This window comes from Balaenoptera acutorostrata, chromosome 10 (genome assembly GCF_949987535.1).
Source record: "Balaenoptera acutorostrata chromosome 10, mBalAcu1.1, whole genome shotgun sequence".
NCBI lineage: Eukaryota > Metazoa > Chordata > Mammalia > Artiodactyla > Balaenopteridae > Balaenoptera > Balaenoptera acutorostrata.
In genome coordinates this window covers 71572877-71596052 of record NC_080073.1, presented here as the reverse complement: position 1 = coordinate 71596052, position 23176 = coordinate 71572877, and the positions used below count along the sequence as shown (strand labels likewise).

At 55.2% G+C, this 23176-nt stretch overlaps 1 protein-coding gene across 1 annotated transcript in view; it reads left to right on the top strand.

Moving 5' to 3' along the window:
- Positions 1-139: 139 nt before the first annotated feature.
- Positions 140-23176, top strand: part of KCNK5 (potassium two pore domain channel subfamily K member 5) — a 36604-nt gene continuing 13567 nt past the window's right edge. Inside the window, exon 1 of the mRNA XM_007197922.3 lies at positions 140-810. Within this exon, the coding sequence (XP_007197984.2) occupies positions 625-810 (186 nt within the window). The 5' untranslated portion in view covers positions 140-624. The remainder of the gene's footprint in view (positions 811-23176) is intronic.

The window sequence follows — 23176 nt, the reverse complement described above, 5'->3', positions numbered from 1 at the left end:
CTCATTTTAGTTAATACACCAGCACTAGTAAGAAACATGAGTCCAAGAGACCACAACCCCTCCGGGCATGCGGGGCGCGTAGCCTACCCTGGCGGCGGCCCTGGGGAGCGCACATGGTCCGCAACTGGTTCCAGCGCGCACCTAGCGGTAACTCTGGGACCAGCCGCGGGGCCTGCACGGGGCGGGGCCTGCACGGGGGCGGGCCCTCAGCGGGCCCCTCCTCCACGGGCAGAGCGCAACAAGCCCGGGTTAAAGAGGCGCGCGGAGGCGGGCGCGGCGCACACTGTGTGGCGCGCGGAGAAGCGGCGCACGTGTCTCCGGGAGTTCGGCCTTGGGTTCACCCAGCTGCTTTAGCCCCCGCGGTCCAGGGTGCGCCCTCGGCCCCCTTGGTGTCCGCCCACCTCTGGCCCGCGTGAGGAGGTCCCGCACAGTTCCCTGCGCTCGGTGGGCCAACTTGCAGGAGCAACTGTGTCGGTGGAGCGGCGCCGGGTTGAACGGGGCACTGCGCATGCGGAGCTCCAAATTCAAACAGCTGTTTCCAGAGGCTGGAGGGCGGGTGGGACCGGGAGCCGCTGGGGTTAGCGGAGGCATTTTCATTCTCCAGGAGGTGGCCTCTCGGGAGCCATGGTGGACCGGGGCCCTCTGCTCACCTCGGCCATCATCTTCTACCTGGCCATCGGGGCGGCGATCTTCGAGGTGCTGGAGGAGCCGCATTGGAAAGAGGCCAAGAAAAACTACTACACGCAGAAACTGCATCTGCTCAAGGAGTTCCCGTGCCTGGGCCAGGAGGGCCTGGACAAGATTCTGCAGGTGAGCTGGAGGTTTAGGAGTACTGAAGGGGAGCGCCTCGCAGCTTTGGATGACCCTCACTCCCTGTGGGTGGTCCCGGGGTGACCGGAGAGGAAGTCTCCCCATGAGTCTGAGTGCTGGAATCTGCCGTTCACCCGTGGGCGCAGGAGTCTCCCACGCGCTCGGAGACTTTGGAACCCAGTTTGTCCGGAGGGAAGAACTTAGGCTTGACCCCCGGGTGAACCAGGGCCCGCAGTGGCTCGGTGTGGGTGTGCGGGTACCTCCCTGGTTGGAGGAGGCTATGGGGCGGATAAAGGCGTTTGTCTTTCCTTGGAGACGCTCCCAGAGTTCGGGGGACCCGCCGGGTGCCACCTCCTCGCGTCTCTACCTCCCAGCTCCGGGGCCAAGTGCGGCACCTGGCCGGCTTTTTTCGGCTTTTCTTCACCAGCCCGGCGGAGTGGCGCGAGGCTCCCCTGCCCCCGCAGGGCTCGGGAGGGGGAGTCCGGGGCTCTGTCGGGCCTGAGCCCCCGGGATGCGGGCTGGTGGCTGGAATGCTGGGGACGCGCGCAGGCTTCCGGGAAAGCTTATCTCGCGGAGACATCCCCGAAGGGCTTGGAGTTCAACTTTGTGAAAGTAACAGGTTGAACAAAAGAACAACACCCGGAGAGTCCCTTTTCGGGGAACGGGGCGGGATGGGGGTGGGGCGGCGGGCAGAGAAGTTGTATAGAATGAGAGGTGGTGGGAGAGTTTCTCCTCCATGTTGGCATTGGTTCATATGCCGTATGGATGGCATTGATCTCACGTGGATAAACTGTGGGGCTTGTTTGGGGATCGAAGACCTCTACCCCAGTTTCTCGAAGGTTTTGGCCTCACCCATTCACGCTTCTTGGCCTGCAGTGATGGCCTCCCTCCAGTGGAACGACCAGACCTGGGTAAGAGCCCGTGAGGGCTCTAGGTTGTGAGGTGGAGTAGAGATATTGTCCAAGGTGTTACATTTCTCTTGGGGTAAAAGATGCCAGAAAGGAAGTTTGATGAGAAACAATATTTAAACTGCTGCGGCTCCCCAATCCTTTATGGCTGTGCAGTTGTCTCTCATTTTTCTGGCCTCAACAGCCCGTATGTAAAATGGCAACAAATGTGAAGATATCTTGCCTGTTGGTACCCCCTTTTTGTCCCCAAATCGACAGACATTCCCACAGGTGAGCATATAGGTGCCTGCTAGCAGCCGGGCAAATAAAGAGTTGTCCTCTTAGGAGCCAGGGGAAGGGGAGGTTTAGGCCAGAAGGTTGGGTGTTGGATTTTAGTGGGGTCTCTCCTGTCCGAGAGCAGTTCCCAGGGCGGGGGGCCGTTGGTAGGTGAGGTTGGTGGGAGTATGAGCTTCAGAAGGGAGTGGGGTGGTTTCGCTCCTGAGAGCAGGAGTTACTGGGCAGCTCCGCCTTCCCTGGGATGGGTGTCTGCCCTGTGTGTGTGTGTTGGGGAGGGAGGGTCACTTTATAATTTCCCTTGAGGAAACAATTCCTCTGGAGAACGCGTTGTTGTTTACTTGGCTCCAGGGCTTTGTTTAGAGGGGGAAGGAGGCAGGCGGCGATGATAAAGAATCGGGCTGCCCTCGAAGTGTTTGCCTCTTTGCTGCTTCTCCGCTACTGCAGGGGAAGGAAGGAAAGAATTCAAGGCTGAATGTGGGAAAATAAACTTCAAAACATGAGGAGAAGGGAAAAGGAGGGGGGGGGTCGGGGTGAGGCAGCCGGGTGCAGCTGGTGGTTATAGCTTTGGAGGTTAGGCAGCTTTCTTAAGGTGTCTTAAGCTTTCTTAAGGAGCAAGCAAGATGCCTGGTATTTTGAGGTCCTTTTAAACCCGCCAGCGATTAACCCCCCAAAAGCCGGCAGGTAGCTTTAGGAAAAGGATTTGGGCATCAGGCCAGTCTGATTTGGAGGTGATTATGGACAGGCCTGTCCCCATCCCCAGCCAACCTCTCAAGCCATCTGCAACTTGGCGAATCCCCTCCCTTCATAGGAAAAACCCCAGAAATGAGAATGGACCAGTGGAAGCATTTCGCTAGCATCACTTTCAGTCTGCAGAAACCTGCCTGGCTTTGCTTGCTGATCTGGGACTTGGGGCACTGCTTCAGGCCACAGGAAATTGGTTTAAGGAAAAATGAAAACTCAGAAACCTTCTTTCCCATCTGGCTGCTCCTGCATTTTCCACTGAGTTCTGTTTTATCAGGTTCTGAATAATCACCTTTGTAATCCTGAAAAAAGTCCCTCAGTTGGGAATTCCTGGGGTAGGGGCCCACCCCCGGGAAAGGCTGTTGGAAGGGGGTGGGGTGCAGCCTGGGTTGGGGTTTTTCTTAGAGTGGAAATTGTGTGTGTACTTTCAAAGGCGTGAGAAAGGGAGTTAAGGCACCTTTCTTTAGATCTTTGGAAATAGTCCCTGAGTTGTCAGGTGCTTCCTCCCTGTTCATTCTGTGGTTGAACTGAGGCGGAGGCTGACTTTCAAAGGTTCAGCGCCCCATTGGCCTCGGACCACGTGGTCGCCCCTCCTTCCTGCCTTCAGAACCATCCTGAACCCTTGCTCTCAAGCCTGCTCCTCCAGGTGTTGGTGACCCGCTCCCCCAGCCTCTTCCTAAATTGCAGAGGCTCCCACAAGGGGATTTGGCATTGACCAAGCGCCTAGCGTGTTGGGCGCTGTAGGCGGTAATCGGCATTTTATGAGAGAGGGCACAGGCTGGTTTTGCCATCCGGCTTGGCCATTTACCCATCAGACCATTTAACTTTGCCTCTCTTTCCCCATCTGCAAAATGGGGGCGTGGTGAGGGTCAAGTAAAGTGGAAGCGTTAGGCATCGGGTGTGTATAGGTGAAACTGAGGAGTGCGAGCCTCCCGCTGCTGCACACGCTGAGGACACGTTGACTAGGGCAACTTGCTCGGTGCTTTACCTGCATTAGTCGGGTACTCTTTACAGCACCCTTACGTGTTCAGATAAGGAAACCGAAGCTCAGGGGAGTTACCAGGAGGGCACAGGCTGGGCTGGGACCCAGGCAGTCTGCCTCCAGAGTCTGCTTCTCGTACACCCTTGCCCTCCCCCTTAGGCATATGAAGCTGTTGAATGGTTGGTCTGTCGGTGAGCTTAGTCAATTGGTTCAGCTGGTCTCTGGTCTGCTGGGAAATTCTCTTTTCTCTTTCCCCTAGAACAGGCCTGGGCACGCAGGCGTCTCCTGTGTTGTGCCTGGCTGAGCCAGCACCTCCTCCCTTACTGAAATAAGCAGCAGGCCACCCCACCCCGCTTCTCCTTTGGGGGTGCGGTAGGGGTTGCCCCAAGCCCTGCCTTTCGCTGGCACGCCCCATCCCTAATTGGGTTTTCCTAGACTGCTCATGTAGCTGACCCGTTCCCGGAAGCCTCTTGGATCCTGCTGGCCTCTAACCTGCATTGTCCTATTCTGAGGTTTTCCATGTGTGCCAGACCTCTCTCCTTTTATTTTCTGGGCCCTTCGTACTCCCCTACACATGTTCCAGTGCATAGTAATAAGGCTAATTCCAATTTTGAGGTTCTGACATCCTGTTATTAACACCAATCCTCCTCCTAAAATTAAAAAAAATATAACTATGGATCATGTCGTAAACTTACATCTGACCAAAATGCTCATACTAGGCACATGACTTGAATTTTGGGAGGAACCGAGGGTTAACATGAAAACCTCTTTTGTTTCAAACCTTGCTGGAAATTGGAAAGCGCGCTGGTCCACTTAACTGCCTTTGTGTGTAAAGGGAACACAATAGATCTTTTGATTATCCAGAATCACGGAGGCCTCTGGGTCATTCATTTGAAATTGAACTCTCACTGTCTAGGACTGCAGAAATGGAAAGTGGAGAAGTTGGGTTTTTGAAAGGAAATAGAAGAAAGAGGTTCCTTCCTAAAGGCTCATTTTCTTATTTATGTTCTGCTCAAAGTTGAGGGCAGCCAAAACAAAAAACTTCTCAAATCGATAAATCTGCTTTAGTTAACTACTCTGGTTAGTTTTAACAGTTAAGATGAATTTTTATTGAATCGTTTTGAGAGTTTTACTAGAGTCCTTAGGATGATTACAGATGGCACGGTAATAGAGGCTTATTGAGGGTAGAGATTAGCGAGTGTTGAAATGTTCTAGTGGGGGTGGGGGGAGTCCTATAGGAGGGGGTGTAAGGGAGGTGATGACTGCTGCTTCTAAGTATTTTCCTCAGGTTTTGCTCTATTTATAGTCTGGCGTTTAAAAGAAACACAATCCTCTGGTTTTGGATGCTGTGCTTGGCTGGCTGTGACCTCAGGCCAAGAGCTTTCATCTTGAACTTGGTTGTTTGCTGTTAGATTGGCCTCAGCCTCTGAACTCTTTATGTCTGTGGGGTGAGGGGAGTGGGGGGCAGGGAAGTACCAGGCTTTGGGGAACAGGGACGCCGGGCTCCTGAGACAGCACCCCCAAGAGAGTCTTTGTACAAATTGAGGTGCTAGATCTGAGTGGTACCTCAGGAACCACTTGATTGCCCTGAACTGGGGTGATATAGAGAGGTCAGGTGAGGTAGGCATGTGAAATAGGTTCACCTCCTGATGTTCCTTTTGGGGAGTGGAGAAGGTAGAGGTGAATCCCCTTGGAGATTTTGCTGAGAGTCCCTCTGGACCCCTGGAATAAGTGGAGGAGCCCCGACCTGTCGGTCCTCCCCACAAGGGTGGGCTGACATGGATAAAAGGACATGCTGCCCTCCGCAGGGGTCTTTGTCCACATGCCACTTGCCTCACTACTGCAGGCCCCTTCCTGTTGCTGAAAGAGTCACCATCCAAGCACTGGGTCATGCCGCCATATCACCCTCATAGGTTGCTTAGAACAGTGCTTGGCACATGGCAAGGCTCATCACGCGTTAGCTGCTGCTGCCACTCACCTCCTAGATGCCCCTACTATGTGATGGGGCCATCCACGCACAAGTGTAGTGAGCATAGAGTCAGGCAGACCTTCTTAGAGCAAGAGAAAGGTCAACTGACTTTTTTTTTTTATTATAGTAAAAAATACATAAAAAGTTTACCCTCTTCACCTTTTTTGAGTGCTGTTCAGTAGTGTTACGTATATTCACATTATTGTGAAACAGATCTCCAAAATTTTTTCAACTTGCAAAACTGAAACTCTAGACCTGTTAAACAACTCCCCTTTCCCCCTCTCCCCAGGCCCTGGTAACTACCATTCTACTTTATGTTTCTGTGAAGTTGACTACTTTAGGTATCTTATAAGTGGAATCGTACAGTATTTGTCTTTTTCTGTAAAATGGTGCAACCACTACGGAAGACCATAGAGAGGTTCCTTAAAAAATTAAAAATAGAACTACAATATGATCCAGCAATTCCACTTCTAGGTATATATCAACCACCTTTTTAAAAAGCTAGAGAGAGAAGGGAGGATAAGATGGTGGATCTTTCTTCACCGCAGCCCTCAGGGAGGTGTAAAACTGCATGATGGTCCTGTACTGCAGCCAGGGGGCAGAGGGGTGAGGGCCAGATGACGAAGCTCTCTGGGTTTAGCCAAAGAATTTGAACTCACCAAATTTTTGCAATTTTCAAGTCGGGGAGTGAACAGCATTTCAGCAAGTTTCCTCTTCCTTCACAGCTGTTTGCAACTTAAAAGAAGTGGAGTATTCTACTCTAAATTAACGGCTGTTTCTGTGGGCTGATCCTTTTACCCTATGGGTGTTCTGATAAGGATGCCTCCTCCCTTTCTCCTTCCAATGTGTTGGAGTGTGGGTCTTTCCCCCAAAGCCCACAGAGCTCACAGCACCTCCCCCAAAAGAGCCCACCCACACTCCCTCACACTCAGCTTGCAGTTAGGGTACCTCTGTCTTCCTTCCGTGAGCCCCTTGGGAGGTCCAGGTCTGGGTCCCCTCCATTTGATGACCTTCCCAGATTAGACCTTTGTTGCTCCTTTAGGTAACAGTGGGGGTAGTGTGCTCCAGCTCTGTACAGCTGCCTGAGGCATCTCGGCTTTTTGTGAACAGTTAATCTGGCCCCCAAACCTCAGAGACCTGGGCAAAGTTAGGGGATCACAGAGAGGTCCCTCCCTGCCAGCTGTCACTTCTGTGTGCACTGAAGCCTCAGAAACCAAGTGGGGCTTTAGCCCTCGGGAGCTCAGTCTAGCTGGGGAGAGAAACAGGGCCACAGTGAAGGAAAAATGTAGTCCTGGTGCCCAGTGATGGGTTGCATATGGTGAGGCAGGAGAGATGAACGAGGGTCAGAGGGCCTCAGAGGATTCGGTTCCTGTTTCCTGAGGCCTGTAGAACCCTGTGGCCTGTGGGGCATCTGGCTCTGAACAAAACATAGCCCCTGCCCTCAGAGAGCCCCTACTCTAGAGAAAGACAGGGGAGGAGCTTGTTACCTGACATTGGTAGGTACACCTGGAGGTTCCAAGCATGTACTGTTGAGAGATTAATTTCTGCTCTGGAACTTAAAGAAGGGGGAATTTGAGGCAGCCAGGAGGGATGAGTGGTGTGAGCTGCAGCCCCTGGGAGCTCTCTGCTGAGTACCTCCCACGTGCCAGGCTGGTTCTTTACCTGTTGAACCTGTCCTGTGGGTTAGGTGTTACTTCTCTGCCCATTGTCTAGGAAACCGAGGCCAGGGGGTTTGCCCAGGGCTACATGGCTAGCCAGAGGCTAAAATTCACCCTTCCTTGCAGAGCCTTGGGGCCTGACCAGGAGTGGAGGTAGAGCCAGGAGGTAGAAGTGATGGGAGTGGGCAGGGATTAGGGGCCGGAGGTGGGGGTGATTCCAGCTAACGGTTACTGAGCACTTGCTTCACCACAGGCAGTGGGAACTGTTCATGTGCATCGTTTCATAATCCTCACAGCAACCCTTTGCTGGAGGTACTCTTACCAGCACCACCTCAGGGCAGGAGCAACAGAATGGACGGTTCAAGTTCACTCATTTGCCCGAGGCTGTACAGCTAGAAAGTGCAAGAATGTGGATTTGAACCCAGAGCCCACACTCTGAACCATTCTGCTCGATGTGAGCCGGAAAGGTGGCAAAAACAAGGAGCAAAGGCCTAGAGGTGGGAAAGTGGTGTCTTCAGAGCCTTAGGGTGCATTGGGCGGTTCTCTGTGTGATTGGCTGATTACTTAGCCTTGGGGCCTTGAGCAAGTCAGTCTCCTAATCTGTGAAATGGGACAGTAGTTCAGTATTGCCCTCATGCCTGCAGAATCCACGTAAACACATTTGACTGAGTGCCTGACATGCAACTGGTGATTTGCTATGTGTTAGCTGTTCTCTGACACCCCATGTCTCTGGGGTCGGGGGTGGGGTAGTGCTGTTCCTGATGCCCAGTTCAAGCCCCACAGTATATTGAGCTCCCAATCTGGAGATGGAGACACAGATGATAAAACCCACCAAAACTCCTGGTGGAGTCCCCACCATTTTCCATTTCCTGCACATTCACCCACCCCCCTCCCTCAGTGGAAGGTGTATTTCCTCTTCCCTTCCAGCAGAGCCCTGCTCCCTCCTCTGCAGAAAGGGGACAAGACTTTCTCTGCTCAGTCCCGACTTATCCCAGGCGTTTGTTAAACCTCTTCCCTTCCGGAGGATTCCTGGGTCCAGATGGCCTCATGGGTGTCGTCCCTGGAGGGTGGTCACACAGGATGTGGGGTCAGAGTTGTGCCCTCCCTGGGTCCAGACACCACCCATCTCCCCTCTCAATAGGCCCTTGCTGGCCAGGTCCCTTGGATTGGCTTTGAAGTGTCCATTCTGTTTTTCCCCTCCTAGCTAAATATTTGGGTTTCCTGCCGAACTATTTAGGCAGTATTGTGTACTTCTGGCTGTTGTCACCTCCCATGGCCACTGTAATCTGGCTAAGGTTCCCTCGCTGACACCTCCCACTAGGGAGAGGCTTGCCCCCAGGCTAGGCTAGAAGCTGTGCGGGGAGGGCTTACCTGGGGGTCAGGGCCAGCTTGGCTGTTCCTGTAGCCTGGTGGCTGGCCCTGTGGGTTGCCAGGGGTCTTGTAGGCCACAGCAGCTGGGGAGGACACAGCGGAGCCCCTCCCTTTGTCTGTGTGACCAGTGCTTGGGGCTGGAGCTGGGGCCGGGAAACCCTTATCTGAACCACTGTGCAGGGAAGAGCTGATTCTAACGTGGATTCTGATTCTCCTCACAATACTGGTTTGTGCTGTGTGACCCTGGTCAGATTTCACCTCTCTGGACTCTGCTTCTTGGGAGTAAGTTCAGCCTTTCATTCAAGAAGCCTTGGAGAGCCTGTTAAATTAGGCCCAGCTAGACTGCAGGAGCCCTGTGTGGGCAGGGCCATGTCTCCCTACCCACTTCCTAGCTCAGTAAGTGACTTGCTCAGAATGTGACTGTTGGGCCCCCGGATGCCCAGCGGTGTGCCTGGCTCGGACGAGGAGGCCAAGAATCATGTGGACCTTTGGGTTGGAGTCTAGTCATGAGGGGCCCAGCCTCCTGCAAGGTCAAGGTGGTTACCTGGGTGAATTGAGCCAGGCCGGGCTCTGGCCCCAGAGAACAGAAGGGGAGCGGCTTTATCAAAATTTACGCCCATTTCCTCCTTCCAGCCGCATGAGGCGGGGCCAGGTTGCCTGGTGGTCAGCCACAGGCTTTAAAGTCACACCGCCTTTGCAAGCTGCACCCTGAGCCCCTGGCTTCATCAGAAAGTAGGAGTGATGGTATCTGTCTCTCTGGGTGCGAAGAACACAAGAGGAAGGCGCACTCCGAGTTCACCTTTAAGACCAGCTCAAGGTTATCTTCTCCCTTTTGAGGGACTTTACAGAACAAACAGCTCTGCCTCTCTGGGTCTGTTCATCTCCAGGAGTCCCCTTACGCCTTTCCCCTGGGATGAACAAGGCCTGTCTGTGTGAGCATGCCTAGCAGGCCTGTCCTCCCCAGGGTAGGTGGTTTCTGCTTTCAAGGAACTTGAGAAAGAGCAGAGACCCAGTCCTTTGTGCAGATATTTGCCAAGCACATGCCATGTGCCCAGGCCTGTTTTGAGACCTGCTGTAAGGAGGACGAGCCGCCCTTGCCTGTCAGGGAATGTCCTCAGACCACGTACCGCAGAAACCACGAGGGCACGTGGCATGGTGGGGGGAGGAGCAGGAGGAAGGCCAGGCTGTTTGTAGGGGAGAAGGGCGTGTTCCTGGCCCTTGGGCATGACTGCAGCCTGCATGCATTAGGCCTTTTCTACCCCATGGCCCACCCCTTGGGGCAGAGCTGACTAGGGACATTGGCACCAGGGGATGGAGCAGAAATGTTGCCTGCAGCACCTGGGTGACCTCTGAGGAGCGTGCAGATACCCAGGCTTTGCACCCTCCCCAGATCCCCACCCTTGGCCTTACCATGGGTCTCTGCAGACCCACTCACCTAAAGTGCCTTCTTGTGCCCTCTGTGAGGTCTGGCAGTGAAATGTCATCCCTTTTGCTCTATGGGAAAACTGAGGCCTGGTGAGAAGCTGGGACAGACCGTCTCTAGAACCAAGCTTAGGTTAAACTAGCTCTGCTTGCCCAGGTCCAGAGCCTTTCTTCGCCAAGCCGTTTGTTACCCCACCTCTAATCCCCTTTTGAACAGCCTTTAAATCAAAATCTTGATGTGTGTTAGGGTGCAGAGCACTTATTTCACTTACACTAAACTGGCCTGATTTCCTAAATTGCCCCAGCACATCCTTTCCTTGAGTGCCAGCTTTCCCACCCACTAGTGAGTTTTTCTGAAATAAGAGGCAAAGGTTGAAATTGTGGTCAACCATAGGCTCAGAAAAAAGGATTTTTTCTGGGCCCTTCAGAGCCTGGGGCAGAAATAGTCTGATGCCTCCCCCGGGAGTTTCCCCATCACAGGACGCTGCTCCCCAAGTGTCTGAGCCCAAGGAGCTGTTGTTGGCTGGTTTCTTGGAGGCTGGCAGGGATGGGGGAGGAGAGTCAGGCTCTGGGTGCCGCTCCTGGCAGCAAATCATAAAATGTGAGGCTGAAGGGAGCTTAGTGGTTATCTAACTAGCCTCCCTTTACAGCCCTGGAGCCAAGGCCTAGACCTCGGGAGGTTATGTAACTTTTCCAAGGTTACTGTGCTCACCAGGGCGGGGAAAGTACAATAAAGGAGTAGGTAAAGCTAAGTGGGGCAGTTAGGGAAGGCTTCCTGGAAGCAGAGGCCACAGGAGGTGAAAGGTAGTCAGTTACTGCCACGGCAGTCAGGGATCCTGATAGAGTGAGATTGGGACCCTCGACTCAGAAAACCCTCCATGGCTTCTCCCCCAGACTCAGAGCCAAAGTCCTTGCAGCAGCCCGAGTGATTTGGACTCTGTTCCCTGTGTGGTCTTGCCTCTGTCTGGAGCCCTACCCTTGATCCCAGCTACAGACAGGAGGCCATGCCCTGAGGGTGGGGAGGCATTCTAAAACCCTGCACACTCACAGCAGGTTTCAACTTTTACTAAGAACTCAGGTCTATGTCCACTGATAACATAAGTCACCCTGCAGGTGGAACAGAGGGAGGTGTCCCAGCAGTCAGACCACGGCAGTGACTGCAGCTGGCACCTGGTGAAGGAAAGGCAGGTGGGGGCCGTCCCACACCCCGGGGACTCCCAGCAGTGGGACCATAGACAACGTGGAAACTCATTTTGCAGATAAGGCAACTGAGGCGAATAAGTTAATTCAAGGTCACACAGCTAGTTAGTGGTCTGGACCCAGGCCTTCTGGGTCCAGAGCCAGAGCCCTGCCCCACTTAGACCCCGTAGTGTCCTAAATCAGCACTTGCTTTCCCCTGTGCTGGGCCACCAGCCCCTCCTAGAGACTGGGTTTTCTCCTTGGGCCCTGTTGGCTCCAGCTCCCCGGAAGTGGGCTGTGCATGCTTACTGACCCTTTGCTGAGAACTGCTCTCTTCAGCTTTTGTGGCTTCTGACACTGCTGTTTCCTGACCACATTGGCCATATATAGGTTTGTTTGCTATTCTCAGTGTGAAAAGTTTTAGAGCAGGACAAACCTGCATTAGGTAAGTAGGTGCCGCAGCTCAGGGTGGAGGCCATCAGCTCCATCCCTGCCCTCCAGCCTGTTCCCCTGGCATCCTTACGGACATGTCAGGCTCTGACCCTTCACTGCAGGATTTGTGGGTCAGGGGACCCAGAGACCGAGCTCTCGAGAAAGAATCAAAGACCTGGAGTAGTAAGGTGCAGTTTAGTTTGCCTCTTGGCTATAGGGTTCCTGTCTGAGTCCTCACATTACCTGCTACCGCCCAGCAGCTAAACCCACACTTGTGACACGTCCCTGACTTGGCTTCCCCAGGGCTAACCCCTAGCAGCGCTGTGGTCTGCACCTTGGGAGGGAACAGCTTTCGTCTTGCCTTTCTCCTGGGGTGTAAGCGCTGCTCAGATCTGCCTGCATGACTGGGGACGGACTGGCTATTTTGTAGCGTGCTGAGGACCCCGGGGCAGGCCCTTCACGGACTTGAATGTTGATTTTTGCCTTGGGTGCTCCTTGAGTCTAATGCAAGGTTCTCGTTCCTCCCATGCCCCCGGGTACAGGATGGCACCTGTTCAGACCCACTGGAGGAGAAAGAGCGGCAGCCCCCTCCCCTCCCCATAGCTCCTGTTCAAATAAAACTCTTGCCTCCCGGGTCGAGGAATGCATCCTGGCAGTGTTGGCTTTGGAAGGGTGCCCTCCCCTCCTCAGCATCCCGCCCCCTTTGGAGCAGCGGGTGGAAGGGCTGCCTCTGGCTGAGGGATAGTGCTGAGTGGGCTGAGCAGAGCTCGCTGATGCAGTAATGTCTTGTCAGCACCCCCCGGGGAGCAGGAAAAGGGAGGGTGTCCTGATTATCAGCTTTTCAACACCCCATCCCCCAGACTCCAGCCGCAGCCCTGAGATCTACTGATGAGTGGCCCAGGGACTGGGGATTGGAAGACAGAGCCAGGTCCTGGGCCTGGCTCAGCGGACTTGCTGTGTGACTAGGCCAGGTCACTGCCCCTCTCTGAGCCAGGGACTTGTTCACTAAGGCCAGTTAGACTCTTAGCGCCAGCTGTATGCCCAGTGCTGGTTCAAGGTTGTGGGAATTAGGAGACGTATCAGACGTTATCCTTATCTTTGAGGTTGGGGCCGGGCCCTGCGGTGTATATGAAGGATTATTAAACAGGGGTGCAGCGTGTTGTAGGGGACTCGTGTGCTCCAAGGTAGAAACGTTGCCATAGGCTGGGGCCGCCAGGGAGGGCTCCCCTGACCCTGGAGGTGGCCTTCTTTTGAGCCCCGTCATTCTCTGGGCACCTCCTTCTCCCCCACGTCAGAGCACATTGCAGTGGGGGTTGTGCCTTGTCTGCACTCCTTCCCCCTCCCATGAGGCCCTCGACTGTGCCCCATTGGATCCCAAACCTCACACTGTGTACGAGGGTAATGATTAATGAACATCCGAACCGTGAAGCTGTGTCTCTCTCTCTCCTTTGGCCTCTGTCCCACCAGCCCCCAAAACCCAAAGATAGGACTACCAGCGCCCACCTCCAATCTGGAAAACTACTGCCCCGGGCCCTTCCATGGGGGCCATGCCTGGCCAGATTCTACCCCAACCCAGCAAGCACTCCGGGACGGCCCCCCACCCTGCTGCCCGTCACGTGCACGGGGCACATGAGTGGGGACGCTCCGTCCTCTGTTGGGACAGGTCGATAGGTTGCCTGGGGAGGTGCGTCAGCGTCCCCCCTACCCTCCCACACCCCTGCCCCGGGCGTGCACCTGTCTGGACCCAGGGCTGGCTCCCCAGGGCTGGGGCAAGGCAACTTCTGAGTCATGAGGGGGCACTTTTGGGTCCTGCTCTAGGAAGTTTCTGTCTCCACGATGCCAGGGCTTCAGAGTTCATAGGTCTCAGTCTTGGCACGCCCTCTCTTTTTGGAATGCCCCAGGGCTGAGTGCTGCCTGTGGCCAGAGCCCCCGTCTCTTCCACCTGCTCTGTGTTGGGGTCACTGTGTACGTATCTTAAAATTTTCGCTTGCCAAAGCCGGTTTCCATCTGTGTACACACTCTCCGCTCCCGGCCACCGCTGCACTGCACACAGGTTGATCCCTGCTTATTGAGTGACCTGGTAGGCTCTGGCCTGTGGAGTGGGAGACCCTCAGACAGACCAGCAGGGGCACCTGCTGGGGCCCTGGGGCAGGGGTGGGTTCCCAGGGCTTCGATTTGGTGTTCTCAGTGGGGCTGAGCTATGAGCCAGACTTCAAGTGAGACAAAAACAAGACGAGGGTGAGGGCAGCGGGAGACTCTAGTTTCATGCGTGGTGCTGTGTTAGCGTTGAATAATTGAAACTCGACGTGAAAACAGAAGGCGGGCAGCGCTGAGCTGGAGGCAGGGTTATCAATGCCTTTTCTTTCTCTGCTTCCCTAGTTTTCCGAAATGCTGTTGTATTGCTTTTAAAGCAAAGAAATCGAATTTTCTGAAAGGGTAAGATGCATGCATATAGCGTCAGCCACTTCTACACTGGCTATTTTTAATGTGCGAGGTACGCAAAGCACAAATAACGTGGTTCTAACGGCGCATACTCCGAAAACTAGTGTCGCTTCTGAAATTGCTGAACAACGTGTTATTTTTCAGTTTAGCTGCCAGAGGGGTGGCTTCCTGGGCAGCAGTGCTGTTGAACACTTTGGAGGGGAAGGGTCTCAAAGACTGGGGAAACCGGGTGGGCTTTCGGTCTGCAGACCAAGAAGTTTGAGATTGGACACGATCTGATGGTCACCAAGAGGAGAGTGTGGTTCCCCGGGAGAGGCCTGGCAGAGCTGGGGGAGTCCCAGGGGCTGTCCCCAGTGTTGGGGTCAGTGTCCCCTACAAGGGAGGGAATCCTCCAGAGGCCCACGGACGAGTATTGTCTTAGCCTCTGTGTATATCCAGCTCTTCCGATTCCTGCCGGGGCCCAAGAAGACTTTGCCCTCCTTGCCTTTTGGACTGACAAAAGACACAAGCACAGGAAAGATTTGGGACAGCCCAGGACCATGCGTGTAATTCAGAGCCCAGAGCATGCTGCAGACCACAGCCAAGGCTTGGGTGGATCCAGGGGTCCAGGGTAAGGCAGACCCTGCCTAGGTAGGATGTGTTGTGTTTGACTGCATCAGTATGGTAATTACCACCCACAGGTCCCTAATTAATTTTATTTTAACATGATATTAGTAACTCTTGTGGCTGTTTAATTTTTAATTGAAATTAATAGTTTGAATTTAGTTCCTCCGTCACACTGGCCACAGTCCAAGGGCTCAGTAGCCCCGTGGGACTGCTCAGATAGTGTCCCATCAGCACAGAGAGTTCTCTTGGGCAGTGCTAGAATGCTGATGGAATCTGTTGAGGTTCCTAAGGGCACACTGGCTTCTCTTGGTGCCTAGTTAAATTCCATCCTGCTCTGGGGTGGGCGAGGTCAGAGCTGGCCGGCAGCCTTGGAGTGGGGAGGGTGATGTGACGAGAACCCGAAGGGGGGGTTGCCCCGTCCCACCCCCCCCACCCCCCCACCCCCACCCCCGGGAAACTTGGAAGCTCCTCTGAGGTGAGTATCCCCACCAGTCTGGTTCACAGAAAGCGCGGGTTGGCCAGGGTCTGCAGACCGCCCTGCCCGCTCTGTCCCCTCAGACTCAGATGAGTGTGTATTTAGCAAGGACTGTCCTGGCCTTGCCTTGGCTTGTCTGCTGCTTTCTTTTTTTTTTTTTTTTTATTTATTTTATTTTATTTATTTTTGGCTGCGTTGGGTCTTCATTGCTGCACGTGGGCTTTCTCTAGTTGCAGTGAGTGGGGGCTACTCTTTGTTGCGGTGCTCGGGCTTCTCATTGCGGTGGCTTCTCTTGTTGCGGAGCACGGGCTCTAGGTGCACAGGCTTCAGTAGTTGTGGCTCGCGGGCTCTAGAGCGCAGGCTCAGTAGTTGTGGCACACGGGCTTAGATGCTCCGCGGCATGTGGGATCTTCCCGGACCAGGGCTCGAACCCGTGTCCCCTGCATTGGCAGGCGGATTCCTAACCACTGGGCCACCAGGGAAGCCTTGTCTGCTGCTTTCTTGTGCTGTCTTCCTCTGTCATTGTTACTCCTCCCATCTGCCTGTCTGTCTCTTGTTAGACCCAAGGCCCTCCTGGGCAGGGCCTGTGTCTTGCTCTTCCCTTATTTTGCCCACATCAGGGCACAGGGCCGGTGCTCGGCAAATTCTTAAGGAATCAGTCGACCTGACTTAGAGCTGCGTAACGCAAGGAAACCTTGCCCAGGATCCTGGTCCCATCTTTCCTTGGGTTAACTCAGGTGGGTAGATCTGTACAGGGGTGTTGGGGGCTGGTGTCTGGCCAGATGTGGCATGTGTATCAGGCAGGAATGGCTCCAAAGAGGGGAATGCCCAGAGCCTCGAGGTGGGAGGGAAGGTGAAGGGAACCCTCTTCCCATCTTGTCCTCTTGTCGCCCTGCTCTTCCTGGGAGGTGACCCATGGGGCAGAGGGCAGGCCATATCCTGGAAGCCCACTGCTAGATCTTTGGTTTAGCCCACAGTAGCCCAGGCCAGGTGGCCATCTTCAGCAGATGCGAGGGCAAACGGACCTCCCTGGACAAGCCTGAGAAGTGGCCACCCCAGCTGCCACTCAAAGTGTTTCGTGGGAAACTGGGTTCTGCAGGGGGACAGGATGCAGCCACTTGAGGAGCGGGTCTCGCTCCCCTGCTGACCCTTGCATGACTTAGAAATCTAGTGGCATTTGCTTTCCTGTCTCTGAGCCTCCGCTGGCCACACACAATGCACCGGGAGGCTGGGGGAAAGCCTACCCCCAACAGCAGTGGGTGTTTAGAAACTGGAAGTTCAAAGTCAGGGGCATCTCTAGCTTTGCTGGTGCACATACTTCACGCTCTTCACGTTCACATCTGCTGAGCCTTTGGACCCATGGCCCTGTGACTTGGTGGGGAGACAGCATTACTCCCGTTTGATCAGTTAAGAAACTGAGGTCATGACTTGTAGGGCTGGGGAATAGCTGACGCTGTGCAGGCCTGGGTGTCAAATGTTCCTGCACGCTCCTAAGAAGGTTGAGGGCTGCCAGAGCCTGGGTGGGTATTAGGGGGCTAAGCAGCCTTGGAAAATGCTCTTGCGTAAAATCGCAGCCCGGCTGAAGGGGAGCGAGAGAATGTGTGTGTTGAAGGCCTGGTCCTGGTCCTTTCTGCCTCCCGTGTTTCACAGTGGGGCTGCCTCAGAGTCAGGACTCTCCCAATGCGCCATCGGGAGAGTTTCCATTTCCTGAGGCCCAGCCTGTCCCTGGTCCTGGGCCCCAGGTTGGAGGATGGGAGGTTTTCCTAACCACCGCCCCCAGCACCCCTCACCTCAGCCCAGCCTCTCTGTGCGAGGAGGGCTCGCTGTACTTTTCCATACCTTCAGCACAAAACAGCTCTGTGTTGCTTCACCCTGGTTATGCCCCAGTCAGCCGGGGATGGGAGGTGGGTGGGGGACTGTCCCCGCAGGGTGGAAAAGCTGAGGCGGCTGTGCCTTTGTGCTTTTGTGACAGCGAAGGCAGGGGAGGTGGGTGGGGGCCACCAGTTGCATGTATCAGGCTCTGTTTCCTTTCCCACTGTATTTGGGGATCCCCTTTGTATCTCATCCCTGTGATCTCCAGATAGGGACCTTGGTGGCCAGAGCCCCTGGTGCAACTGGTGTGGTGAGAGATCTGTGTCTGGCCGTCTGGGGCTTGGGGAGTCTGCACTTTAGGGCACAACCCGCCTTACATCTGGCCCGGTGATGTTCACAGTTGTCAACGTCGTGGTCTGTCTTGGCTCTTGTCTCTAGTTGTGACTCAGTCTTCCAGTGGTGAGATTTGATCTGGGATTGAGGGCCATTGAGGCAGAAGGCTCCCCACCCTGCAAAGAGTACCATCCACCCCGAAATGCCTGTGCCAGTTCGCTGGTTGTTTCTTGTACAATTTATTCCAGAGACGATGGAGACCAGCTGTTGTCCGTCTCCAGCTGGAGACTGAACCAAAGGAAATGGGCTTGGACTGCAGCCGGGGGGATTTAGGTTAGAGTCAGACAATAAGGAAGGGTTTTGTGACAGGTGGTTGGCCCTCAGGAGGATCCTACAGGGGGCTTCCTGGAGAGGGATGGGGGTCGGGTCATGCTTGGAGGCAACCGGGCCAGGTTTGGGGGAGAAGGGGTGGTTTGTAATAAACAGGCAGGGAGGGTTACTGCATAGGCATGGCGAGACTCCGCTGCCACCTGTCATGCAGGATTAATACCACCGCCTAGTATCCCTCTGGCCTGTTTTCTTTTCTTTTCTTTCTTTCTTTCTTTTTTTTTTTTCCCATTAGTGAAGAGGTTTACAGTTTAACCATCTGGTCGTCTTAAACAAATTATAATAAATGGGTAGACTTAATAATCCCTTATCATCAGAGCCCTAGCCTTCAAGGATGGGCAGTGACTTATTCCCCAGAGCTGCCAGCCGCAGGTGAAGGGAGAGGGGAAGGAGCAGATGGAGGGGTCCCTTTCTTGGGCCCCTGGGTGGAGACAGTTTGACGGTGGTCTGGGATGCGGTCCTCTGCTGGGTAAGGGGTGAGGGTGTTGGCCACGTCCTTCTCCCAAGGGCGTGGGTGTACCCGGGTGGGATGAATGTGGTGAGGCTGCGGGCAGCTTTCATCCCGCGGAGGGGAAATCTGGGGGTGTCAGTTGCTAGAGAGCCTTGTCCTCAGGAACCCAGCAAGGGGGCCCAGGGGAGGCGTCTGTGTCCAGAGGAACAGGGCTGGCAGCCCCCAGGGCTCAGGAGAGCTTCATGGAACAGAGCGTCGTTTTTCCCCTCTGCTGGAGGAGTCACGAAGCAGCGGCATGCATGGGGTCTGGGGCGGGGGGCGGACCTGTGGCCCTCAACACTGACACCCGTGCTGCCGCCCCCACCACCGCCTCACCGCCTGCCGGCCTCCTTCCTCAGGAATCCTGATGGTTCCAAAGTCTGCCGTGCAGCTGACTCACCAGGTCTAGGACCTCTGGGGGCTCTGGCCTGGCAGACAGGTAGGGTGGGGTGAGGTGAGGAAAAGGCACTGGGCAGAGAAACACAAAGCCATCACCCCACGTGGCCACACCTGCCAGGACTGCCCACCTCATCCAGCCAGAACCCATGTTAAATACAGCACCAGCACCCATCTTCACCCATCTTCGTGCCCTGGAAGGCGTGGTTGTGGAAGGCATACATCTCGGAGACTGAATCGTCATTTGGCAAATATCGAGTACCTACTAGTGCCAGGTTCTGTTCTGGGAAGGAGGGATGAGTGAAATCTCTGCCTTCAGAGCCTGTAGTCTATTCGGGGGAGATAAATAGTAGGCCAGATAGCAGATACCTAATAGAATGTCATGGGGCGATAAGTACCGTCCCAAGCCCTGATCTTCCAGGTGGTGGTCGCCAGGAAGGAGGGCATTGCAGGTGACAACTAGCCAGCTCTGTGTTCACAGCTGTGGAGGCCCTGTGCCCAGGCACAAACCCTCGGAATGGAGGTGGCCTCCCCACCGCCCTGTTCTTCCCAGTTTCCTTTTCTACCCAGTGCGTATCCTGTATGCCCAGCACCAAGCTGTGCATTGTTTCACGTAATCTGCACCCCAACCCAAGGAAGTCTCGGTACCCCCGCTTTCCAGAGACGGAAGGAGAAGCTTAGATGGTGAGAGGACATGCCCCAGGTGACCCGCTGGTGGGCGATGCAGCCAGGAGTTGAACCCATGTGTGTCTGCTCCAAAGCCCAGGCCTTTCCCCCTTCTGCCCCCGTGCTGCCTGCAGAGGGTCCCAAACTTGGCGTGCGTGATTTTGCAGTGGGTCAGCAGCTTGTGTTGTCCAGGCTAATGTGTGGACGGGGGCTCTGGAGAAGGGGAAGCAGGCTGGCACAGACAGGGTGGGGCTGCCGTGCTGCTGCTGAACCCCCTTCAGGTCATCAGCCCAGGATGGGGAGATGGCAGTTCAGCAGTTCCTGCGACCTCCTTTGCGGCCTGCTTGAGGGCTGCTTTTAGAAACCTTGCGGAGCTGGTGACTTCCCGTGTTTGCTCCTTCCACCCCACTATCAGGTTGGGGTAAACCTAAGGCATCTCTGGGTGAGGGGAGAGCGCAAGCATACGCTCATCTGAAATCATCTCAGGATTAGATCCACGGGTGTGACTGCACACCCTTTTACAGCTCTCCATCACCTGTCACCCGTGTCTGCCTCTCTCCCGGCACTCACCTTCCCTGCTCCACTTTGGTTGGCATTTCTGAGCCCTGTCCCAGGATGGGGGATGGGTGGCTTACCTGTTTGGTGCAAAGGGCCCTCAACTGAGAGTCAGGGGGCTTCCGGCTGATTCTTCTCTGTGCTTTGTCATTAGCTTGCTGTGTGAGCTCTTCTGTGTCACTAGCCCTCTCTGATCAGCTTCCTCAGTTACAAAATGGGAATAACAATATCCATGTGGCTTGCCTTGCCCACAGGGTCTTGAGTCTCAAATGAAATTAGGGCCAGAGGAGTGGTAGGTATGAAAGGTGCCTGATGGATGGGGTTTTGGCCAGGAGGAGGGAGATGCTGGCTTTGCCCACCTCAGCCTTGTTACAGAGGAGTTGAACAGGACCCAGAGAGGTTTGCCGGCTTGCCTAGAAAGGACAAGCCAGGAGCCGAATCCCCTGCATGGACCTCTCACTCCCTAGTGACCCATACCCCTATGGGGAAGGAGGGGGTAATCTGCACACATGGCATGTTTGAGGTGTCCTGGCTGAGTAATTTCCTGCCCTCGAGTTGTTGACCCCCTAGTAGGAAGATGTCTGTTGGCATCAGTCAAAGTAGAAAGATGTCAGACACTCCCAGGATCTGGATTCTGGGGGCAGAGAAGGGGCCAGGTCATGAATCCAGGCCAGGCGTCCCAGATAGGGAAGAGATACTAGCACAAGGCCATGGGTCGGGCCACAGCCACCCAGAGCAGGGCAGTGGTTGTGAATTGGGGGTAGGGAAGCTGCAGGTGGATGAAAGGTGCCCCTCTTGTCATTTAAGCCTCACTGCACGTTCCCCCTGCCCCAAGTGCTTCAGAAGATGAGGCAGTGGATTTTCAGAACATGGCTCCAGGGGCTTATCTGGTGTGTGTGTTTGGGTGGGAGGGGGCTCTTTCCTACTCCCCAGGGCCGGCTCTCAGGCAGCAGGACTGTGGAACCGGGACTGGGTCCTTGAGGTCCCCTGGGTCGGCACACACAGGGATTTCCAGTCTCACTCATCAGCTCAGCCCTCCAGGTGCCTGAGAACACTTGCTGACATCCCATCCTGAGCTCAGGCCCCACCAGCCCTTGTCTGTTTGTTTTAGCCAAAGCCCGCAGCCCACCCTCCCGGGGCAGCCAGTCCCTGCACTGCTCTGCTCTGCCCTGGCCTCAGCTCTCATGGGAGGGGCGCCCAGCTGCCCCGGGGGAGGGGGGTGTGTGTTACCGTCCCAGCCTGAGAACAATGGGGGCAGGGTCACCTGCCTTGTTTTCATTGTCCCTCCTGAGTGCAGCCAGGGCTCCCGGGCCTGAGAAAGTCGGAAACCCAGAGGTTTCTGCTGAAAACGCGCTCACCTCTGGCACGGGCTTTCCCCGTGAGCGTGAGACCTCGCAGCAGCTCTGAGCTCTGCAAAGGCTGCTGAGAGATGGCCCAGGAGGGGAAGCCCAAGGGTGGACGGGAGGACAGTCATTCATCCATGGCTGCTGTGCTGACCCCTGGGGCGGGGCTGGACTAGGCCTTCCCCCTAACAAGGAGTGAGGGTAGTTCGGGTCTGGGGCAGTGGTTTTGAAATCGGCTGTACATAATACTAGAGTCACCTGGGGCAGCTTTTAAGCATCCTAGTTTCCAGTCCACACCCCAGGCCATTTCTGTCTGAATCGCTGCGGGTGGGACCCAGGCATCAGTATTTCCCCAGGCTCCCCCTGGGTGATCTCCACGTGCAACCAAGTTAAGAAGCAGTACTGTAGCGACCCCTCAAGCGTGCGTTGAGGGTGAGGGTGGGATACCACTTTCCACCTTGCCTGATGAGGGTGTGTGGGTTTCTGGGGTTGGGGGGGATTGTATTTTGTACACCAGGTGCGTCCTCTGGCTGGCTGCTTCCTCCCTGGGCTGAGGGAGGGCAGCCTGGCCAGCACCAGACAAGTTACTTTAGGGACCAAGGCGAAGTGAGGTGCCTTCCTCATCCTGCAGTGGGATCTGGGAGGGAATGAGGAACAGGGCTCGCTTCTGACTCGGGCAGCCCGGCTTGCCGGGGGCTCAGGAAGAGCTGGAGCTGGTGGCCAGTGAGCTGAGTCCTGAGAAAGAAAATGTATTTTCTCGAATGTGCTGTGGATTTTCCTGGAGCTTGGGAGGTGCTGAACTGGGCCCCGAAGTCGTGGTTCTAGGCAGAGGAAAATGTGAATTGTCCCCAGACAGGGGAACCCCCGTAGTCATAGGCCAACCTCCTCATTTTACAGAGAAGTCATGTTGGCAGAAGTCAAGGGTTCCTGGAGAGTCTCGGTAAGCAACCTGAGCCGAACCGGGGTCTTCCTAGTTGTACATTGACTTCCTAGTGTACCAACCAAGCCTCCAACAATTTGTCTTTCCTTCGTTCAGCTAAAAACATTATAAATATCCGGGTAGGCATCGGAACAAAACTGAAAATGCAGATCAGCAAACAGAAGTCTGCAAAGTCCACATTACAAGAGCCCAGGTCTGGTCATAACTGAGATGAGGTGCGGCCCTGCCCCCAGGTCCCTGCACCTGACCCGCAGACTCCTGCTCCCCGCCTGGGAGAGACAGGGCCCAGGTGAGCCGGGCCTGCAGCTGGTGTAGGTGTCAGGGTGGCACCATTGGGCCCTCGCCAGTGCCATGCTCATAAACTGGGCCTGCCCTCCGAGCCACACCTGGTCACCTGGGCTGCAGGGAGAGGGCGAGGGGGAATACCGAGGATGCCTTCTCCCTGCCCGCGCATCCGCCCTCCTGGACGGGGAGCTGGAAGGCTGAGCCCGGCACCCACACCCATCACCCCGACTTAGGCAGCGGTGAGGGGATGAATCACCTGTGGAGCTTGTTAGCCACTCGGCGCCCAGGTCCACTGCACAGAGTAGCTGCGAGTGAGGCCCAGGCATTGTATGAATTTAAAGTCCCAGGTGGTACCACTGGGCAGCTGGGAATGAGAGCCGCTGCCTCAGGGACTGGGTGGTACCCAAGGTCTCTGAGCCTCAGTGTAGCATCTGGAAACAATTCCCATGCCCCTCCCCCGCCCCCACTTTAGGAAGGTTTGAGAAGCTGAGTCAGCGTGAGAGAGGGAGAGTGAGAGGAGTGGAGATAATTGAGGGCTTAGATAATAGTCTTCAGTCCTCTAATTCGTCTTGGGAATAAGAGAGGTAACAGGTGCTCACCTTCTTGCCAAGGTACTTTGGGTCCGCCAAGAGTCCCCGAAAGACGGTCAGAGGGAGGGCTGGCCAAACAGCTGGACAAATGAGCTCTGCCCACTCCCC